General features: G+C 38.8%; 1 protein-coding gene across 1 annotated transcript; it reads right to left on the bottom strand.

Moving 5' to 3' along the window:
- Nucleotides 1-203: 203 nt before the first annotated feature.
- LOC124168818 (zinc finger protein 436-like) lies at nt 204-21608 on the bottom strand. The gene is made up of 5 exons (XM_046547145.1): nt 21439-21608; nt 7028-8009; nt 6569-6862; nt 5818-6032; nt 204-702 (listed from the first exon to the last, which is right to left on the bottom strand). Exons 1-5 carry the CDS (start codon nt 21522-21524, stop codon nt 216-218), a joined length of 2064 nt encoding a protein of 687 aa, XP_046403101.1. The 5' UTR covers nt 21525-21608; the 3' UTR covers nt 204-215.
- Nucleotides 21609-22063: the final 455 nt, after the last annotated feature.

Genomic DNA, 22063 nt, shown 5'->3' with positions numbered 1-22063 from the left:
ATGTAACATTGTTGAAACATGGTTGTAACTGATGTACTTACTTGGAATGTAAAAGTGAAGTTTAATTACCAATTGGATGAAATGGACTGGAGTTTCTACCCAGAACTTAAGATAGCTAAATTGCTCTCTATATTATTGTATATATAAATATCCAAGATTATTCTCCAGTCCCTAACAATTGTACACAATAATACACCTTTGGATGATTGAAACAATCACAATTTATTTCTATTGTGAATTTTCATGTGGTTTTTCAGGTATAATCTTAAGCTGAAAAGCTTTGAACAGATACCACACTTAAAACGCTTCTCCTTCTGGTGAACACAAGTGACATGGTTGTTTAAATGTACCACATTTTTGAAGGACTTCCCACAGTCTCCACACACATAAGACTTATCTTTCTTGTGACTCATGGCAATGTGACTCTTAAGTCTTGCATTAGAATAAAATTCCTTGCCACACTCCAAACACTTGTAGTCCTTATTGCCCAAGTGCTCTTTCATATGATACTTGAGTTGAATTCTCTCCCGAAAATTCAACCCACACACAGAACACAGGAAGGGTTTATCACCAGAGTGGACCATTTTGTGCTTGGCTAAAGATGCCTTGAGGCGGCATCGCAGACCGCAATGTTCACATTCATATGGCTTGTAGTCTGAGTGAACGACTATGTGGCTATTTAGATTTATCAGTGTCTTGAACCTAAGAGTAAAAGGGAGTATCCAATGATTACCAAAAGCCATAGCAAAGGCCATCAGTACACACTTGGGTTAAGTTTTACAGCCATCATCTGAATGCATTTTAAATCGTTACAAAAGTGATGGTTTTAAGTAGAACTTCGCTCAAGGTGTGTATCGTAATCCATATATTTGCTAAAATGTTTCCATTTTATACTATTTGGAAATTAAAAATAGATTGCCTGCTAAATTTAAAGAATGATAGGGGTTTACAGGAACTTTGATACTCAAATACAACTCCCCTTTTGGGGGAAGCCCTGAAACATAAGTGCTGTAGCCCGCCATTTTACAACCATCATTAAAATAAATCATAGAAGCACTATCCATCATGGGAGCAACTTCAGGTTTAATTTTCCTGAAAGAGGGGGTATAGTGCAAGTTATATTAAAAAACTCAGTCACCTAATTGGTGTCCCTTTTTTGTTATTAGAAGTTGAAAAAGTGGCATTTTTCAACAAAAAACATTAGCGGAATGATGATTTTCATAAGATTTATCAACAAATAAATCCAAAATTGCCCAAAACCTCTCTATATTAAAGTTGGTGGTCTTTACCATGCTTACAGAGAGTTTTATGGCTTTCATTTGATAAATGTGATTTTTACAAGTATTTGAAAATGTTACTTTTATGTCGAAATTTGTCAAAAGTGCAATTTTTGAACATTTATAGAAAAAAAAGTTTTCAAGTGAAAATCGTTTTGATAACATTTTTGAAAACTATAGCAGCATGTTAATAGCCTCTAAAAGTTTTACTACCTTCACTCGATTGGTTTAGGTTTTACAGGGGCACAAATATGGTAGTTTTGAATAATTTGACCGGTGCGCAGAATTTTTGTGTGTGCCTCATTGACTTCAAACACTCATATCTTGGAAAATACTTGCAATGGGTCTTTAATATTTTGAATTTTTCTTAACTAAGGTTGAAACTAACAACAGGGAAAAAATTATCAAAATCTGAGATCGTGAGCATGGGACCCCCCAAAAATTGGTTGAGTTGACATGGAATTGGAATAAGAGAGTCTGGGTTGTGTCGCTCACTACATTTATGAATCTTTTGATGACCCAATAGTTTTTAGAGCAAATGACGACCCATGCAAGTTCCCCATTGTCAGAAGGGACTTCCCTTAACATATTTTGATTCCGTGTCCAGGGAATTTTTTTCTTCAAGGCTATTAATGTGTATTTCCCCACAATACGCATGGCAGGTTGGAAATAAACCACTACATTTTCTTAATAAATTGTTTGAAAAATATATTCTATATAAGGCATTTAGGCGGGCCAGCGGATAAGTAACCAATCAGGATAGCACATTAATCAGAATAACCCAACAGAATACAACATCTAAATTTTACAAAAAAAAATCTTTTCCTTCCCTTTTTTCAGCTCAAGGGAAAAAATGATTTTTTTAAATGCTCCATTTTTTAATCCCATCTCGACCTTGTGTACATTTTTAATTTTTCCAAAACACTAACCTTAAATGTAACCTCTAAGTTGTATTAGAACAATGATTTTAATCTATTACGACAGCTCAAGTAAAATTTCATTTTAAAGTTTAACATTAAATTAGAGATGGGTCGAATAGCAGATTTCTCGAACTCGAATATCGAATTCGAATATTAAATCATTGCTCGAATATTCGAATACCTCGAATACTAAACGATGAACGCGGGAATGTTTGACTCGGTTGCCTATGCAGCAGGAAACAAGATTTTGGGGAGTAATTTTGATTTCCTTTAAAGGATTCGAACAGGAATTTAGCTGATTAATGGAATATTTTAATTTTAAGGAAACAATTTTGCATATAGTTGATTCAACTAACATCTCTTTCAAATATTCTAAGGGGACCCACCACCTCGCGAAAAATGATTGCATGCCGTCTCGGCATTTACACTGCTACGATGGATTTCTGTCTGATGTATACATTCTTATCTACTAAACGCCAATTCAGCAGCACGCCCATCTGATACTCGGCTTCATCCAACTTCTTATTTTCAACAGGTAGCTCGCTTTACCCCCACTGCTGCTGTCAAGTGCTAGCGGACAATCTGAGGCGTTTTGCAAAATACCGTATATCTCCGAATATAGTCCCCCCTTTTTTTCCAAAAATGGCCGAGGAAAAGTAAGGGGGGGACTATAATCGAGTGTAATCTAGTTTAGCATACTAAAGGTGATCATCAAGTTATAAATAACGGCATAATGGCTAATGTTCTCGTAGTCTTTCTATTTGAGTATATTTATGAGGATTATAATCAGAGATATGAATACATACTGCCACGTTTTACCGGAAATTAAGACAATTTTTACCACAAATGTGAAGATACGATTCAAATAGCATAACGAATATACGTTTTCACGGAATCCATCTGGTAGCCGTTAATTTTTCTTGGAAAAGTATTGTTAGAATAATTCAATCGACACTGATCACTTTATGACGCAAAACAATAAATAATTATAATCAAAACTAAACACACACTTTCATTAAATTAATCAAACACTAGAATTGAATCAATAGTATATGTACCCGTCGCTCATTTAATAGTTACACGATTTAAATCATTGCGAAAAATAAACACATAAAGTGAACCTTTTGTGACGATTTCGCATTTCATTGCATCCGTAGCTACTATACGTCCATGTGCCCGTGCGGTTCGCGTTTACAACCACTGCCAACCACTGCCTTTACCGCCTTCACAGAACAAGAATGCGCAATAGTTGATGCATTTGTTTCTGAAAAGGTGCAATAATCAATGGCTTTAAACCAGAAGCGCCGGCATTTCTGCATTTAATCGAAATCCAGCGACTCAATTTATGGAGGAATATCTTCAATTCGCCAGAGTAAGTAGGATCGATAAATTACGTCACATAATGTTTCGCAATTATTTCCGTGATATTTTCTTTATTAAAAATAATTTTACGTTCAACAGTGAGGTGATGGATCAAGTAGAAAGATGAGGATCAATCCTGCGGCAGATTAGAAGCCATCAAAGACGGAGTTTCCATCCCAATTTAAAAATAGCCGTTGCAGAATACGCCGTAAATCATAGTATTCACATGGCGGCTGAAAAATTTGGCGCGGAAAGAACCTCGCTTGCAAAGCGCTAATACATCGCCGAAGTCTTTTCGGGGGTCTCAATGCGGCAGATTCAAAGAATTATAGGAAAATATCGTCGAATTTGTGCGCAAATGTAGAGCAGAAGCTCTTTGTGTAACTTATGCAATGATTCGCAACGAGGCATTGAAAATTGATATCATATTTTTTCAGTTTTAATGTTTGTTGGAAAAAGTTTATTTATTAATTTTATTACTTTGATATTTGTAAGTCCTGTAGTTTAATTATTTTGCTCGGCAGGCATTTGATGGCAATATTTTTATAATATTTATAATTTATTTAACACAATTTTATTTAGATTTCCTAAATTCTTCTAGTCACTTGGATTTGTGATGACTTGGGTGTGTTACACTGGATCTAAGGAAGTTTCAGGGCCAAATGCAATGCTGTTTATGGGCTTTATGTTAAAGCTTATATATTGACATTGTCTGTAGTCATTTGGAAATCAAAAATATTAATAATTTGTGAATGTTTAAAAAAATACAATAGCCTTGGATACTTGAAAAATTTTCTCATTTCTTCATTACATCTGGTTAAGGAACTATAAATTACTGATACATGCAATGGATCACAACATGTTTTAGGTATTGCTATTTTGTTGTGATGGAAAATATGTGAACAGATTTGTTCTTAATATTCACAGAAAAAAATAGTTTTCATTGACTCTAGAATCTTAGCTTGCTAACCACAGAAAATTGCCTTCCTTTGCATTTTAAAATTTTTCCCAAAACTGGGGTCTCAAAATTAGGGGGGGGGGGACAATATTCGGAGATATACGGTACACGCGCTTCTCCCCCGGATTTTCTTCAATTATTTTCAGTCCATCTTTGGAAGTTCTCACTAGATAAGAAGATGAATTAGAATTGCTATCAGGGAGAAACCAAATATCCTGAGAAAATATCCCTTCGTCTGTGACTGTGACAATAGAGATTTATAGCATAACTCATAAATTGTAACTTGATATATGTTCTCGGAAAAAAATACCGCATCAACTTCCGAGAAGCTCTGCTGCTCATATCCTCATATCGAGTCTCGCCAGAATGCTGAGTCTCCGTTGTATTTCTTCCTCTTTCCAACATTTACTTTCTTCCGTAAAATGCTTAAATTAAGTCAGAAATACGTTGTGTTTGGTCTTATTCTTTTTTAAATTACGCTCACATTACTAATATTTCAATCCAATAGAGATGTAATACCAATTGCCGAAAGTCATTGTTAGACACCTTTTGGGCTAGTAGATGACTCATGCAGCCGTTGACCTTCAGAAATGGGGAACTTCGAAGCAGGTAGGAAGAAAAAGGTCACTGGGTGAGAAAAGGGGGAGGGCGTGATACACATTTTTCTTGTTCTCGTGTAACTTGATATTTTTTCGAAGCTAAGGTCTCCATAATAGGATACCTGCACCTGCGCGAGCTGGGACCTTGAGGGGGATAGCACATCGTGGGAAATGCCCTACTGTTGCTATCCCACAGCACTGAGTTTCTCCCTATGGTAGTTTCACCTTGATATTTTTTTCGAAGCTAAGGTCTTCGTAATATGATCGGTGCGCAAGCTGGGACCTTTTTTTATTTCAGAGAAGAGGAAAGCCTCAGAGGGGGGGCTAGTGCTGAATGGAGGGGGATAGCGGGTCTTGGGAAACGCGCTAATGTAACTATCCCACGGTACTCAAGCAGCAGTTGACCTCCAGAAATGGGGAACTTTGAAGCAGATAGGCAGAAAAGGTCAGTGGGGGAGAAAAAGGGCAGGGTGAAACACGATTCTATTATTCTCTTATTTTCCGAGTCAACTACCAGTGATTGTGTACAGCGCGAAATTCAAAGTATTCTAAGTATTCGAGAGCGTACCTTTAGCATAATTATTCGAGACCTCGAATATCGAATATTTTCTAGTATTCGAGGTATTCGAGTATTCACGGATACTATTCGCACATCTCTACATTAAATCACTTAAGTAAAAGTATATTATAAAAGGCCATACCTCTTGTCACAGTATCTACAAATGAATTTCCAATCCTTCCTGTGCTCCTTTAGATGCAACGTAAGAATATTTTTAAACTCAAATGTCTTGCCACATTCATAGCACTTGTTTTCTTCTTCAGGTACTTCCTCCTTAGTTTCTGTCTCAGATGCATCTGACTCTTCCATTCCAGTATCTTCCAAGTCTGTCAAGGCATCTTCAGACTGAGAAAATCCCTGTCAAAAAACAAAACAATACAAGGACATAATGGTATAATAAAGATACCATATGGGTTTGAGATTGTAGTTCTTATAAATACATATATTCATGAGTAGATTTTCATGTGTTAAAGAGTAATCAAATATCATGAAGAGCCATAGGTATAGTCAAATTCTAAACCACTACCACAAAGAAATTCCCACGAGAATGCTTCACAGGATTCCAAAATCTAATCCGGGGCTCTCAATACTAAGGACTTCATAGACCAAGTGGTTCAACCAGACATGTAATTGGCATGGATTAGAGCTCACCCAAGAAATAGGCAGGGGCATAAAAAACCACACATTCATGGTAGGTGGTCCAGCTCCTTTTCCTTGGCCACCTGGCACTTTGAGCATTTTATTTGGGGGTGCAGAAATACTTCACCCAGGATTTGAGCTTCAGACCCTTCAATCACCACCCAAAATCTCTACCCACTAAGCTACCACACTCCCCCCACTAATGAATAATAAATCTAAATTCAGGAGTGAATAATGTGATAACTTGTCATTACCTCTGAATCCTCAGGCAAATAGTTTTCAGTCATATCCTTCAGCATATTTGCATGCTCTACAATGGCAGCTTCCTCGGTTTCTCTCTGTCCTTCATCACTAAGCCCCTCAAATTGGCCACAAGCCATGTCACCGGCATCTTTATCACTCTCACAGCTACTTGTCCTCAGCTTCTGTAAGGATTCTTCAAACTTTTTTTTAAGTTTGCATAGTTTATCCTTAAATTTCTTGAAATAAACCAACTGTTTCAGACACTCATGACATATGAAAAGGGGAAAATCATCAGCTTTTGACACCTGAAAAAAGATAATACATCAATCACCAGAAAATGACAAGCAAAACAGGCAAAAATAGAGATATCAATGTCATACAAGGCATCAATCAGTATGCATCATGTAATTTATTCCTGGAAAGTAGCAGCCTTAACAGTAAAAGGCAATACAAACTGAAGGAAAACTCACCTTAAATTGGAGTAAATCCTCAATAGCCTCACTGATTACGAATTCATTTCCATCCCTCTCCTCAAATATGCCAGTCAGGGGACCACGAGAGCAGAAACAAAGGCGACATATTGTGTACCTATAGTAATTATTTAAGGGATATATAAACCCTTCAGTTGAGGTAGAATCTAACAAAGGCAGCTGAGTGCCTTGGTCACCATGCAAACATTGAGCAGTTGAGTGAGTATCCAGTAAAAAGGACGGTATATTCTCACCAAAATCATTATCCTCATTACTAGATTCATCATTTCCATCTCCTGTCACACGTGAAGGTGTTATCTGACTAGATAATTTCTCTGAATCAATTACAGCTTGTAAGCCTTCATTGTTTCCAACATTTACTACAGGCAAAGTCTGGTTCCCTTGACTTTCCGAATTAGGCATAACATCTGAGCACATGGCCACCACAGATTCTACTGGAGGTGTGACACCCTCAAAATCATTCACTGATATATTTAAAGCAGAAACTCCCTTGGTATCAATGACAGCACCCACGTCCTCATTACTTTGAGTATTTACTAGGGATAAATTTGAATCCCTAACAGTTTCAGATTCAGCCAGTCGATCTGAGGCTGTGGTAAAGTTAGACCCCAATGGAAGAGACAAACTCCCTAAATTATAATTGCAAAAACTTAACTCAGATATGCCATTTGTGTAAGCTTGATTTTCATCGGGTAGTGTCCAATTTAACTCCACAACACTATTATTAGGAGCTTTGGTATCTTCAGGAAGATTTGAAGATGTACATGATATTGTACCATCAGAGTTTGAAAAGGGTAAAAAAAGACAGGGAACAGCATTAGAAATTAGCCTTTCCATCAAATCGTTTTGGAATTGATTCCTTGCAAAATGTTTCTTGCACACAGAACGCTGGTAAAACAGCCTTGACACACACACCCTATCAAGCTTAGGATTTGCACACAACTTCTTCCATATTTCGGCTCTAATGAATGATGATGGCACATGAAAGAAAAAGAAACAAAATTTTTAGTCCAAAAACAGCAAAAGAAACTACTTCAAATTTTTCCACAGATGAACCCATGCATAATCTTGTAATCACTAACACACATTTTGCTGACAAACCAGTAATGGGAAAGGGATATTTTTTGACACTGATGGTAAGATAGAACCTATCAGTAGCTCACCCTATTAATAAAAAAAAATATTCATATCACTATGAACATAAGATAAAGACAGAAAAAAAACATGCAAATTAACCCTGGGGGTTTAGGAGGACTAGAAATATATGACTAGGAAAATAAAATAGTCTTGAGGGGAAAGGATACTTATGGAGAACTCTGTGATAATGGTCACTGGCATTTAGTTTCAAAAGCAACCGCTGCAATTTGAATTTGAGGGGAAGTTGTTTGAGTGGAAGGGGGTCTTTGAGAGTGAAGAAAAGCATGATAGGGGAGGAGGACTGAGCCCCTCCTTATGCAGAGTCAGATTTCGGTCCGCTGGCGGTCGGGATCTCGGATGGCCTTGGGAAGCCTTGAGAGTTTTTGTGTTACAAAAATGTGTTACATTGGGTGGTTAGCCCCTCGGTCCGTGTCTTTTGCTTTGGATATTTCCTGCATTGAACTCTGCTTGCTTTCTTCAGGATCTCATGTCTTTCTTCATTCTGCACTTCAGTGAAATCATTGGTGTATTGCAAATAAAAAACTGCATTGTATAATTATTAAATTATGACACATGACGAGACTTATTCCACATCAGTAATCAATACTGCACAACATAATAGATCGTAACAAGAACCTGAGAAATCTCATATTGCTTTCGTAAATTGCTGTTTCCTTTTTCTCTCAATCGTTTGTTGTCGCAATGCATCACAAAATCCACGTTTATATTACTTCATTAACATGTATTATAGCACACTTCAGTTCTAAATTTTTCCTAAGATGGCAATGACAATATTATTTTTATTGCAGCTGGAAGGAATGCTAAATTACTTCTATTTTAAAATAAATCAGAATAATTAAAAAAACATGGTGTTCAGCATGAAAAGAACTTAAGATACCATTTTTAAAATTTACATAAAATACAGTCAAAATCTTTCCATAAAAACCTGGGAAAAATTAGTCAATGCTAACTTTTTAACACCATAAATTTATATGGAGGAAACAAGACTCACTGATAAAATGTTTTTGCTGAGTTGAATACTTAAAAAACTACTAGCAGTATAACTTTTAGTACTGAGAATGCACTCCTCTAGAGCTTGTTAAACGATGCCGAAAGCCTTTTAATGTCGATTTTTGCAGGTCAATATCTAAAAAGGGACTGGATGAAAACAAGCGAAACCTTCACAGAATGTTACTTATACACATAAATATAAGTGACAGAAAAAATATGACTGAGACTCTACATTTAAAGTAGTTGAGCAGTGAAGTTCAGTCAAAATGTAACCATTCTACATGCTCCTGCATTGCAAACAAATGTTCGTGCAGTGCAAGTTAGCGCACAAGGGCTTGATTAAATAATTAAATAAACAGTTAAATTTATCTAAAACATCAACATTACATTTAAAATTTTATTTTTTTATTTAGGCCAGCCGTAGATTTACTGCCTTATTTTGAACTGCAGCTACCTCCTGCAAGCACGTTGTGGTTACAACAGCTGGCGGTTACAATACAGACCACACAAAATATTTCTATTTCTAAATAAATTTTTATTATAAATGCAAGGCAGGCCTAAATTAATAATAAAAAAAAAATTGGAAGGGGTACAAAACTTGCCATAATGTATACGTTACTGCAGCTACAGGAATAGACATAAAAAGCATCGCTATGAATGGTACATGGAAGATGCTGCATCCTCTCTTTGTGAACACTTTCAATGGTTTGAAGAAAGTAAGAACGATGAGGAGCAAGATCGGCAGCCTTAAAACTTTGCAGTTAAGAAAATGGAGGCCTTTGCGTACATCAAAAAAGTCTGACATTATTGGAAAAGATTGATGAAAATGCTTAGCGGTTTTCATAAGTTAGGGGGGGGGGGGATGCAAGAATTCATGGGTCATCACAATAATTATTCAGAATAAAAGGAGTAAAAAGGTTCAAGGGACTCTTGACCAATAGCTAACGTGCATCGGCACCCGACAAGACTGGCAATATGAATAATATCTTCAGTGGACTACACTGGCAACATAACCAAGTCACTCATTCCAACCAGTCACCATAAAGAACAATAAAAACATAGAAATTATTGAATTGCATAGTATTATGGCATTCTTTGTCTCAGTTTGAATCTTGACCAACTCCATTTTGAGATTATTCTCTCAGAAATTTATCCACTGTAAGTTAGTGTGAGCATTTACTGTACTGGTCCCATTACACAATCCCGCCCGATATGCTGGATTTCCCGCGGGATTTTTTTATAGGGTGAATGATACGGATTGCTGATTTTGATACACAACTGAATTTGTTAGTCGGCCGCCTCGGCTTAGTGACCTCGCCGTCGAATAACGGGCGATGCCCCTTGAATCAGACATTTAATTGGATCAGTGCATGAATAGGGTTGACCCGGGTTCCGCGATAATTGCGTTGATGTCTTAAGTAATGCACTCGAAGGATGGGAAATTAACAATGCTGACCTTTGACTGATGAAACCTTTGATTCCTGAGATAAAATTTAATAAACTTGATGATTCAATGTCGTCACCTACAACACTCACTTCACATACACACACGGCTTCTCCTCAAATACCCTAAAAATCACACGTCTTCTCCTATAAATGCCCTTTTAAACCATACGCCATCTCCTAGACAAAATACACCTTAAGCAACACGACGTCTCCTACAAATGCCCTTTTACCCCAACGGCTTCACCTCAAAATACAATCGGGAAATTTACTGGTTTGATTCCGATTTTGCTAAATGTTCATTGGAAAAATTTGAGCAAAAAGTAATCAATGGAGAAATGAACAAGCACAATACTGCGACTTCAATAGTTAGTCCCACTGCTTCCGCAGGATTGGCTAAAACCACAAAATAGAATAGCTCAGAGTTTATGATCAACGTCGTTCAACACAGGAAATATGGGGGAGGGGGGGAAAGAGTAACACATGATGGCAAGGATTCATACGAACGTTCTTCAGGCATCGTCTCTTCCAAGGAAAAGAATTCTGGATGCTGAGGTAGGCAAAATTGAGGGCAAATTACTGCAATCCACGACAGTCCATCAGCACCTCATTGCTTGTTGGAAGGACCCCTGATGTCAGGTCTCATTTTGCTTGCATAGTGGACTCTCTTATTCCAGAACCTCCTCCTTTCCTTCTCGTAGGTCAAACTGTTGATTCCACCTGGCTTTCGTTGCTTGCAAATGGTGGTTGGCCAAGTATGGGCTATGAGTGGTATGGCGGACAGCACCGCAGATCACTCGTATAAGCTTAGGTGGCGGTAAAAATGATGACATGAGAGAGAGGCCCTCGTAACTTAGGCGAGGGTTATACATATAACCTTTTTCCCAACCCACAGTGCACTACTTCCTTGATCGTCTGCTACATTGCGATTCATTTTATCAAACCAGACGATTCGAACAGTTGTATTACACTAGTAACTTTCTTATCACAGGTTTTCTCACTTAACTCAAATGCAAATGTAGTGGCCCAAAATTCAGAGGCCATTTACAAAATATTTTGTGAAGGACAGGGCTGTTTGCAAGGCAGAGGATGATGCACAAACAGTTCTGTTTTGTCATAAAATAGTAGATCCGAGAGGATGGAGAAGGAAGGCGATGACCGATCGGCTGGCAAATAAGAATAAACACCATTAATATAACGCTCGCACCACTAATATAACCTTTCGAGAAGGGGGGTTTTTGTTTAAAAGATATGTTTCCACGAATTACTCCCACCTTGGCTTTTTGAACGTCTCTACGTCATTCTAGAGACACTATATAAAGGTAAACCGAAAAGAATAGGTTTGTCTTCTACTTCAGGGTGAAGTTTTGTTCACGGAAGGCGTGATTGTGCATGCCGTGATTTTCTTAAACTCTTGTCTAGCGCCTACTTGGCTCGTCAGTACCCGCTTCACGGGCTCTCTTGCTTTTGCTTTCACTCTCTTCGTTCCTTGCTGTCAGGCTCTTTTGGTGGGCGACATTAACCATAACTTCCGCTACTTACGAAATTCAAAGTTCATATTCCCTTCCACCTCCAGGGAAATTCCTTGCGCTCTATCTACAGCTAGGCCAGTATTAGCCAGTCCGTCGGTAGCCGCCGCCCAGTACGCCGCCTCTCCTGCCTCCCGCCTCTCCGAGGGTTTTTGGTGCCACAGCCCCTACAAAAGGAACTCTAAGGGTTCCAACAGGTTCCCGTAAAAAGGACAGAAAAAGAAGAAGTACCATTGCAAAGAGTATTAGAAAAAAAATAACAAGTTGCTGTCCTATAAGTCATATATTTATGCACAAAAAAACTTCGAACACATCCCCAAACACACAACCCACAACATTCCCCACCTTCCCAAAATGTCACCGTACATAAAAGAAATAAACAAAAACACACAACGTCCCTCAAGTCCGTCCATTAATCACCAAACAAAATGCGCCCCCACAACAGTCACATAATCCTTAATAGTCCCGCACTATGTCTAGGGGGTGGCACAGGAATACTGCCAGGTCGGGCACCTCGGCCACGGGCAGCCGGCCGAAGAGGAGCACCGCCTCCGTCTCCTCCCGAGTCTCATATCGTAGCCAAAATGTCGGGCCGCTGAGGTTGCCCCTCTCCCGTTGTTTTACGGGGCGGCCGGCGTACTCCCAAGCCTCCCTCCATCCGTAGGGGTCAGCCTCCCAGGGCAGTCCTAACACTACCACCCAGTATTCGTTCCACCACTCGGCCGACCTCCACAACCTCTCTGATGCCTGGGGCACATGGGCAGGCATTGTTATTGCTATTAGTACTATAATTGGAGACAGAAGAAAAGAGAGGAATGAGTACAGAATTTTAACACAACCAAAAAAAAATATATATACAAAAAAATTATGATTCCCTTCTCTTGCCAAAAAGTTTGTGATACGGATAAAATGCAATTAAACAAAAGGACGAGAAAAAAAATATATTTAAAAAAATGAATTTATAAGGGTGGGGGTATCCTTCCCTGCTGGAGTAGGGGGCTATCCGGTTCCGAGGGCGTCTCCGTCTCTTCTTCCTCCGCCGGGGCTTGGGGGGCGGGGCGCACGTGTGCCGCCACACCATCCCGTCGGTAGCCGCTGGGATGGGCCTTGGGGTAGGTGACGAGTGTAGTTACAGCCATTCTGTCTCCTCCGGGGCCGCTGGCAGTGACGTCCTGCAGGCAAAATCCGGTAGATGTCCTCCGCTCACGGCGAGACGCGTTGGCTGCGGTGTTGATATGATGTTAGCACCTGGCCCTCACTGTAGGCAGAGCAACTCAGTTGTTGCTCAGTTCGACAATGTCCGTCCCGGCGAGAAAGGTCTTTGTGACGTTGAGCAACTCCTTCCCCACAGGGCATCGCTGCAGGAGGCGGCTGCGGTGCGATTCGCTGAAGACCCAGTGATTAGTGCCTCTGCTTCAGAAGAATCGGGGACTGGCATGGGTGGTAATCCGGGTGTCACAGTTAAGGGGTTTGTCTCCCTCATGTAAATACCATAGAGGCATGATGAGTACGGATACTCCATCACTTGCTGTCTAGGGGGGCATATGGTCAAGGGGCCATAAGTGCAAGCATTCATGTCTCCCTCGTACAATAGCATGTGTCTTAATCGATTTTCCGAAACTGCTAAATAGGGCGCCTCCGGCAGTATTTCAATAGAGGCGTTTACGTTTGGCATTCTGATGGGCAGTGCCACTACTTTAAAAAGCCGAAATAATTGATTTCCCGATTGCATCGGGATTTCCGCCATAATTTTGATTTTTCCTGCTACAATGGCGTAAGATAAGCGTGCCAGTGCGTAATATTTATAAATTTCAGCCGGGGTTAGGGGGAAGGGAAATTTTGTTCCAGTCGCAAGTTGTGGCTGGATTTGTTTTAATGAGGTTAATAGGTCAGCAGGGTTAAGTAAGGGCTAAGCAGATTGTGTATTGTGCTCTCCCACGCGTGTTCAAGGAGGATAAGGTCCTCCCTGATCTCTGCCAACACGGCTTCCAATTGACGGAAGCATGCCGAAATGGCAAACGTAGTTGCTACGCGATGTGTCATGACCTGCAAATTCTCGCCCAAATCAATATTAATTACCGCAATTTCTCTCGCAAGTCGTTCCGTTATTGTTCCGACCTACTGTAATGGGTGCGGCCCGCCACCTCTAAAGTCGCGGGTCGCACGCTTTGAATTATGTGGGTTCTTGCCCTTGGTGTCGGGAAGCGATAAGACACAAGTATTTGAAGTTTTTACCAAAAGTTTATTTCCAAATTTAAAATCTCAATTTTCAAATACATTAGGTGATGATGAATTTGTGCATCCAGAATAGCCAAAATTTAGAACATTACCAAAAGCCTCGGGAAGGAGAGGAGCTGCTGGTGATGGCACAGGTGGATAGCGAGGCGCTTAAGTCGCACGGGCCCGACGGCCCGCACTTTGACTCCAACTGACGGCTACATAGCTGACTGACCACTGACGAGTGACCAGTGACTGAGTAGAGTTACTGAGTGCGTGAGTCCATGAGTGCGTTTCTGAGTCCCAATAGAATCTCCACCATGCCATTACGAGGGTGGTCTAAAAAGTTTCCGACCTCAACGTGAAGATGGCAACACTAGTAAATAAAAGCTATGAAATTTAATTGTTTATTTGTTTACTGTTACTAACCAAAGTTTCAGCCATTTTGGACGCACAGTTTTTATTTAACAGTCATTTTAGTGAGTTGATGTGAGTGATTTTGTGATAATGGACAAACTCGAGTATCGAGCTGTCATTAAATATTTGTTTCTGAAAGGCAAAACGCCTACGCAAATCAAGGATGAGTTGGATTCTGTGTATGGAGACTCTTCACCATCATTTACAACAGTGAAGTTTTGGGCAGCTGAATTGGAACGTGGCCGTAAGAGCTTGGGAGACGATGAACGTTCGGGACGTTCAAAAACTGCAACTACAGACGAAAATATCGCCAAAGTTCACCAAATAGTGATAGAAGACCGCCGAATTAAAGTGAGAGAGATAGCAGAGGTCATGAACATATCAAAAGAACATGTTTGTAACATCTTACATCAACATTTAGGAATGAGAAAGCTGTCCGCGCGTTGGGTGCCGCGTTTGCTCACGTTAGAGCAAAAACTTGTTCGAATGTACATTTCCAACGCTCTATTGGCGAAGTTTAAATGCAATAAATCTGAGTTTTGGCGCCGGCTTATTACTGTTGATGAAACTTGGATACACCACCATACGCCCGAAGCGAAAATACAGTCCAAACAGTGGACTGCACAGGGGGAACCGGCTCCAAAAAAAGCTAAAACTGTTTTTTCGGCTGGGAAAGTGATGGCGACAGTTTTTTGGGATAGTCATGGAGTTATTTTAATCGATTATCTTGCAAAAGGAAAAACCATTACAGGAAAATACTACGCATCATTACTTGACAAGCTGAAGGCAGAACTTGCGGAAAATTGGCCACAATTGCAGAAAAAGAAAATCCTGTTTCACCAAGACAACGCACCGTCTCACACCTCAGCGATTGCAATAGCTAAAATCCACGAATTACGGTTTGAACTGCTTGACCATCCACCTTACTCACCAGATCTAGCCACAAGTGACTTCTTTCTGTTCCCCAATCTAAAAATCGCTCTCGGAGGACAGAGATTTTCATCCAATGAAGAGGCAATCACCTTCGTAGACAATTATTTTGCACAGAAAAGCGCTGAGTACTATTTGGACGGGTTGCAGAGATGGGAGCATCGCTGGGAGAAGTGTATAGAATTAAAAGGAGACTATGTTGAAAAATAAAAAAAAATTCAGAAAAAATATTTTGTATTTTTGTTAGGTTGAAAACTTTTCAGACCACCCTCGTATATAAGGAAGTAGAACCAGGATGTTTTTGTCCAAGAGAAAGGGGAAAGGATGGGGAAGAGGAAGTTTAGGCGTTCTTAAAAGTGAAAAGGTACAAATCCCGAGGCATAGTTTGTCATAGCTGGCTATTCTGAGACGTCACACAACAACATGTTTATGCATACTTTGGAAATGGAAATCTTCCATTTCCGGATCACTACACAAACATTACATAATATACTTCTTGATACAAAGAAAATAATACACTCCTAAACAAAAAAAACAACTATAATGAAACATTTTCAATCAACCCTAAAATGGCCGCTCTCGCTCCCAACCTTAAGAGTGGCGACGAAAAAAACTTAGCGATGGCAAACAAAGCGACATCAACAAAAAAGAAGCCATCACACTACATGTGTATGTGAGTGAGTGTCAAGGTTTGCTAGTTGAGAACCCGTGTTTGGTTCTTACAGTCATTTTCACTATCCCCATATACCAAGGCTGAGCAAAACAGACAAGTTAAATACATTACAGCTTTTTGGAGCATTTTCACACTATTCTGAGTCAGTCCTTTGTTGATCACGTCAGCAATACGAATGAGCGAGTAGTATCTTTTGATCTCAAGTCGAGTATCGAATCGAGTTGAAAATTACTGGCGAGTATCGAGTCGAGTATGGTAATTTCTGTACCAGACATTACTACAACGCACGTTCCAACATATTCTCATTTTTCCAATCCCCTAGTAAGTTTTCTATTCCAAATGCTTAGCATGATGTAAAAAGGAAACGAAAATTAGGAGATCAATGAAAATGAAAGTGTCTTAAATAGTTCCGTGGGCACAATTGAAATTAATTTTCCTCTAGAAATATGTCGAAAATTTAATTAATATACGTATTCTAACTACTAGGAAGAGTCCTGAGTAAAGGAATTTGCACAATTGTGATAAAGATTAAATTTGTAAATGAATGTAATATTTCAACCTTTCAAATTCTCATGCAGAAAAATCATTGGTTCTATATGTTTAGGCTGCATATTTTCACGTCTCCATTTTACAGTACTGCTACCTACAGAACATTGCCTTCCGCTGCACACTTGTGTGGCTGGAAAAGTACTTTTTAGAAAAAATTGCAAGATTTGAGAACCTCGGGAATATTTATTAAAAATTATACCAACATTTTTATGGATCTTTGAATCTTCTTGGAATGTAGGAGGTGGAAGCAATCGAAATGCAGAACATAGCTTTAGTTTTGTAGAAAAAAAATATTAATTTTTCGCTTCGTTCATTCAACTTTAGTGACCCTTGCTCTGTAAGTTCAAGAGGGAAAATAAATGAAGCAGAGGAATGAACAAAAATTAATGTCAGACATACCTAGAAATCAAAAAGACTAAAAGATAGCATCACTTGTGATAACAAACACTGGGAAAAAACCGGCATTGTCCACTTAAACCTAAAAGTCACACATTTTTTCACAGAAATCATAACAAAATTTGTGTGTTATCTCGGCGTTTGAGCAAAGAAAATAGGGTAGAGAATAAAAATATCGCATAAGAAAGTATGAGCAATGCAGCAGTCCACTCCAATTACCTTGAATGCACTGCCAAGCCGATATACAGCAAGCTGAAACTCCCAGGCCAAGGCATTAAAACAGCTTATCAATTTTAAAAACGATATTATTACATGAGTTTCATGATGGCACTTACTGCAGGCAGATTTCTGAACTTACTGACCTCGACAGCTCTGTAACCGACACTACTCGACTTGACATTAGCAATGCTACTCGAAACACTTGAGTTGAGTACCAACTACTCGACTTAAATTTTTGAGTACTCGTACATCCCTGGTAAGTACATAAAATCAAATTTCACAATTGCAATTTGAAGTATTAGAAAAATTTAGGTACGAAAAGACTGGAAATAAGTGGCTTCAGTACATGGTATAAAGAGGTGTCATATCTGGATTAAAGGAAGGAATGGGACATTTATAGCTCTTCAAATCAAAACTAAGTACCTTTAGTGATTCAAATATAAAGCCATACACCATTGAGGAGCTCAAAACTAGCAAATTTATAGCCTGTAAATTAGAAAACAACAGGTTAATTGGAAGAACTACAGCTCTGTCTTTTGGTGAAGATATTTCAATATAATTTGTGCATCCGTTTAATGGTTTCAGGAGGCCCAAATCAGAAGATTTTCATAAAGTGCCATTAAAAAAAGGTTTACACAGATTGTCACACCCTCCTTACCACTTCGTAACAGTGGCCATAACACTCACTTGAGACCAAACAGCTGAACAGCATTGAACGTGTATCCAGCTGATGGAAGTGATCCATGCATTGTTCATTCATTATGCATTATAATTACTCTGAAATTGTATTTTATCCACGATGATATTGCAACTCTGGTACACAAGAGCAAGTGGAAGTGATAAGAATTGGGTAGAAAACATATCCTCTTTGACATTATTCAAGCAAGAATTATAATACCAACAAAAATAAAATAGCTATTATAACGAATACCAGCTATTTTATTTTTGAAATTGTTAGAACCACATTTATAACCTATTTTGAATATTTCATGGAGTTAAAAGTGGCATGTATTTGTCATTAACTATTCAATTTTAAATAAAAATGTATAGTTTAAATACATCCAATTTCCTTAATTTTGATCGACTTTGCACAAAAATGGTGTCATATAGTGCATATGTACGCTACCTTTGTAAAAAAAATAAACATAACAATTCTACATAGAGAGGTACCATACGAGGTCTGTTCAAAAAATACCCGGAATTTTTAAATTTCTCGGGTCTGGAGAGTCCGATTGTCAACATTTTTTTTATTGTGTTGGTATACATGCCCCTTAAGTATGATAAATATTTTCAGCCATATTCACTGTTATCCCTGATGACGATGGACGACTGGGCCATCGAAACGTCGGCAGAGATGGAGAACCTTATCCGGTGGCAATCCCGAATAAACTTCAACAACACATGGGTGTATGGTTATGATGTCGAAACCAAAGCACAATCGTCCACATGGAAGCATTCAACGTTACCAAGAGCGAAAAAAGCACGTCAAGTTCGATCAAATGTCAAGGTTTTGCTTACTGTTTTCTTCGATTATAATGGCATGGTGCATCAAGAGTTCTTACCACAAGGTCGTACGGTTAATAAAGAGTATTACCTTGAAGTTATGCGACGTTTGCGTGAAGCAATACGAAAAAAAAAACGCCCCGATTCATGGCTTTTGCACCACGATAACGCACCTGCTCACTCGTCGTTGCTTGTTTGTAATTTTTTGGCCAAAAACAATACCGTAGTCATGCCCCAACCTCCATATTCACCAGATATGGCTCCGTGTGACTTTTTCCTGTTCCCGAAGTTGAAGAGACCCATGAAAGGTCGGCGTTTTTCCTCGATTGAAGAAATAAAGGCCGAATCGCTGAGAGTGCTCACGGACATACCAAAAAGTGAATATCAAAAGTGCTTCGAAGTTTGGAAAAATCGCTGGCATAAGTGTATTATATCTGGGGGGGACTACTTTGAAGGGGACCACATTGATGTAGACGAATAAATAAATATTTTTTTGAAAAAAACGAAAATTTCGGGTACTTTTTGAACAGACCTCTTAGTTACAGACGAAGATGTGATTTTTCACTTTATTCTTGGAATTATGACTGAGCATTGTTCTAATGCTCTTTACTTTAGTAGGCTACTACGCTCTATTACAGGCATCTATATTCCCTCCAGGATGAAGATTATTACTTTCACAACTAAAATTCTTGGGAAAATTGTTGATGGTCACCCATGGTTTTACAGGATTAGAGATGAAAATGTCAAGTGCTGGATTTCAATTCTAGATTTCGGGAAACAAACTAGATGCAGATAGCAGAAGGCTACGTACATTTAACAAAAACCATGAAGATTTGCACTTAGAGATTATCTCATGGCATATCAGCTGAGCACCAGAGCAAGATAAGTTCAAGAAAATTTTTAAGGCACGGAAGAAGCTGAGTTTTATATTGATGACACCACTGCCAAGGACAAGACACGGGAGGGTCATGATAATAGGTTCATATTAAATTGAGCTCGAGTATTGGCACCCCAGTGGCTCAAAATAAAGATGCAAAAAGGAATCAATTCAGAGAAAACGTGGTAACTGTACAAATAATATACTTAATTGATATATCTTATAAACGAGAACCTATTCTGCAGCAATTTCATAAGAGATTATCGACGACGCTGTCCGTAGATAGTTCATAGAGTATATAGAAAACTCTTGCAAGATTACATGTCAGATCAATTTGCATCTGGGAAATGAGTAAACACAATAAATATTTGCCAAAATACAAAAAAGGATAATCACATGACGGATTATGACCGAGTCTTTACATCAAATTTTATGATGAAAACAGTAATCGTTATAGCTGATCACAAGACCCTTAAGATGTTTATCAACCCTTGTTCTTAGAATTATAAAATATGGTTTGATTGTTAGATATCCACTGCAAAAAACAAATCATGAAGCCAATGCCTTTTCGACGGCTTTGTACTAAATCAGAGGAAGGTACCATCCTTGACAACGATGTTAAGTATAATTTGCATTCCCAAATGATATCATTATTGCAGTATTAATGAAAGGCTAATAGAAATTTAGAGAGAGAAACTGTCACAGCGTAAAACGGCATTCATAAAGGCCATTTTACACGTGCACCATCTGACGTGTGTACGAAGGCGCAGTCAAAATTGCGTCGTGTAAAGCGGTGATTTGCTATAACACATGCGAGAATGAGTGGACGTCAGATGGCAAAATAACCCGTTCTAATTTCGTTCATACAATCGCCCAATTCCACGCCATTTTAGAAATAAATGCAGTTCTAACCTCCGCAATTCCTTTCCCACGGCCTGAAGGGTTGGCCTCAGACAAGAGCAAAGGCTGAATATGTTTGAAAATCTTCCCGGACTTTTACATAATTATGTTCATAATTGAGGAATTTCGCTGTAATATTGCCAAATCATCGCTCTGCCTTGATTAAAAACGGAAAAATTACAAATGCTCACGACTAAATACGTTTGGAGTTCAGCTGGTGAAAGGCAAAAATATAAAATTTTCGTAACGGCTCTCACAAAAGCTTTATCATCTAATTTATACCCATTTAAAATGTTAAGCCAATTCATCAATGTACACTACAGATACGAATATATATTAATATAGGTTGATAACAGGTTAGCACACATTTTCAGAAACATGCATGCACGTGTTTGCTAGAAGCCGTTTATGTAATTCTGCAGATTTATGCGAGATTTCAATTACATCTAGTTACGTCCATAAAAAGTGTGACCTCCGGTAAACATTAGTAATGAATTCATGCCTAATGATGAGCCCAAATGGGAAACTGTAGCAAATGGGAGCCCACATCCCAATTAGCAGCTGAAGGATTTGATAATATTTAAAATACCTCACAGTATTCCTCGGAAAAGAGAATTGCTTCCCTCCAACAACGCCACAGGTAATCATTGAACACCGCTTCTTCATTCGGGGCATGATGAAACCTTAATAAAGATCAATTAGAACAGTAACCCTCAACACAGAGGCTCCCAACACCATAAAATAAACACAGCAGTTGTGTTACCTTGGCCCACAGTTTTCCCAACCCAAGCATGCATACCAACCCACATGAGCGTAGACACTCATGTATACGCTGTGGCTTCACTGACGGTAGGAGTATTTTTTATATTAATCATTACTCAGTTATGCGTCCATTCACATCGCTGATTTTTTAACATATGGCAGACAAGACATTAATACTTAGTACTATATACAGATATACCGCGAATCGTCCCTAATATACAAGTTACAGGACCTGCAATACTTAGTATTTTCTCGCCAAGAACCTGTGACTTGACCGACGGTATGAGTTTATAATATTTATCATTACTCAGTTATGCGTCCATTCATCTCGCTGGTTTTTTTATATATGGCAGACAAGACATTAATGCATAGTACTAAATGCAGAAATTCCGCGAATCGCCCCTAATGCACAAGTTACAGGACCTGCAATACTTAGTAATTTCTCGCCGCGA

Source organism: Ischnura elegans, chromosome 1 (assembly GCF_921293095.1).
Source record: "Ischnura elegans chromosome 1, ioIscEleg1.1, whole genome shotgun sequence".
In the NCBI taxonomy this organism is placed as follows: domain Eukaryota; kingdom Metazoa; phylum Arthropoda; class Insecta; order Odonata; family Coenagrionidae; genus Ischnura; species Ischnura elegans.
The sequence above is the reverse complement of the archived record's forward strand: the minus strand, read 5'-3'. Positions and strand labels throughout refer to the sequence as shown.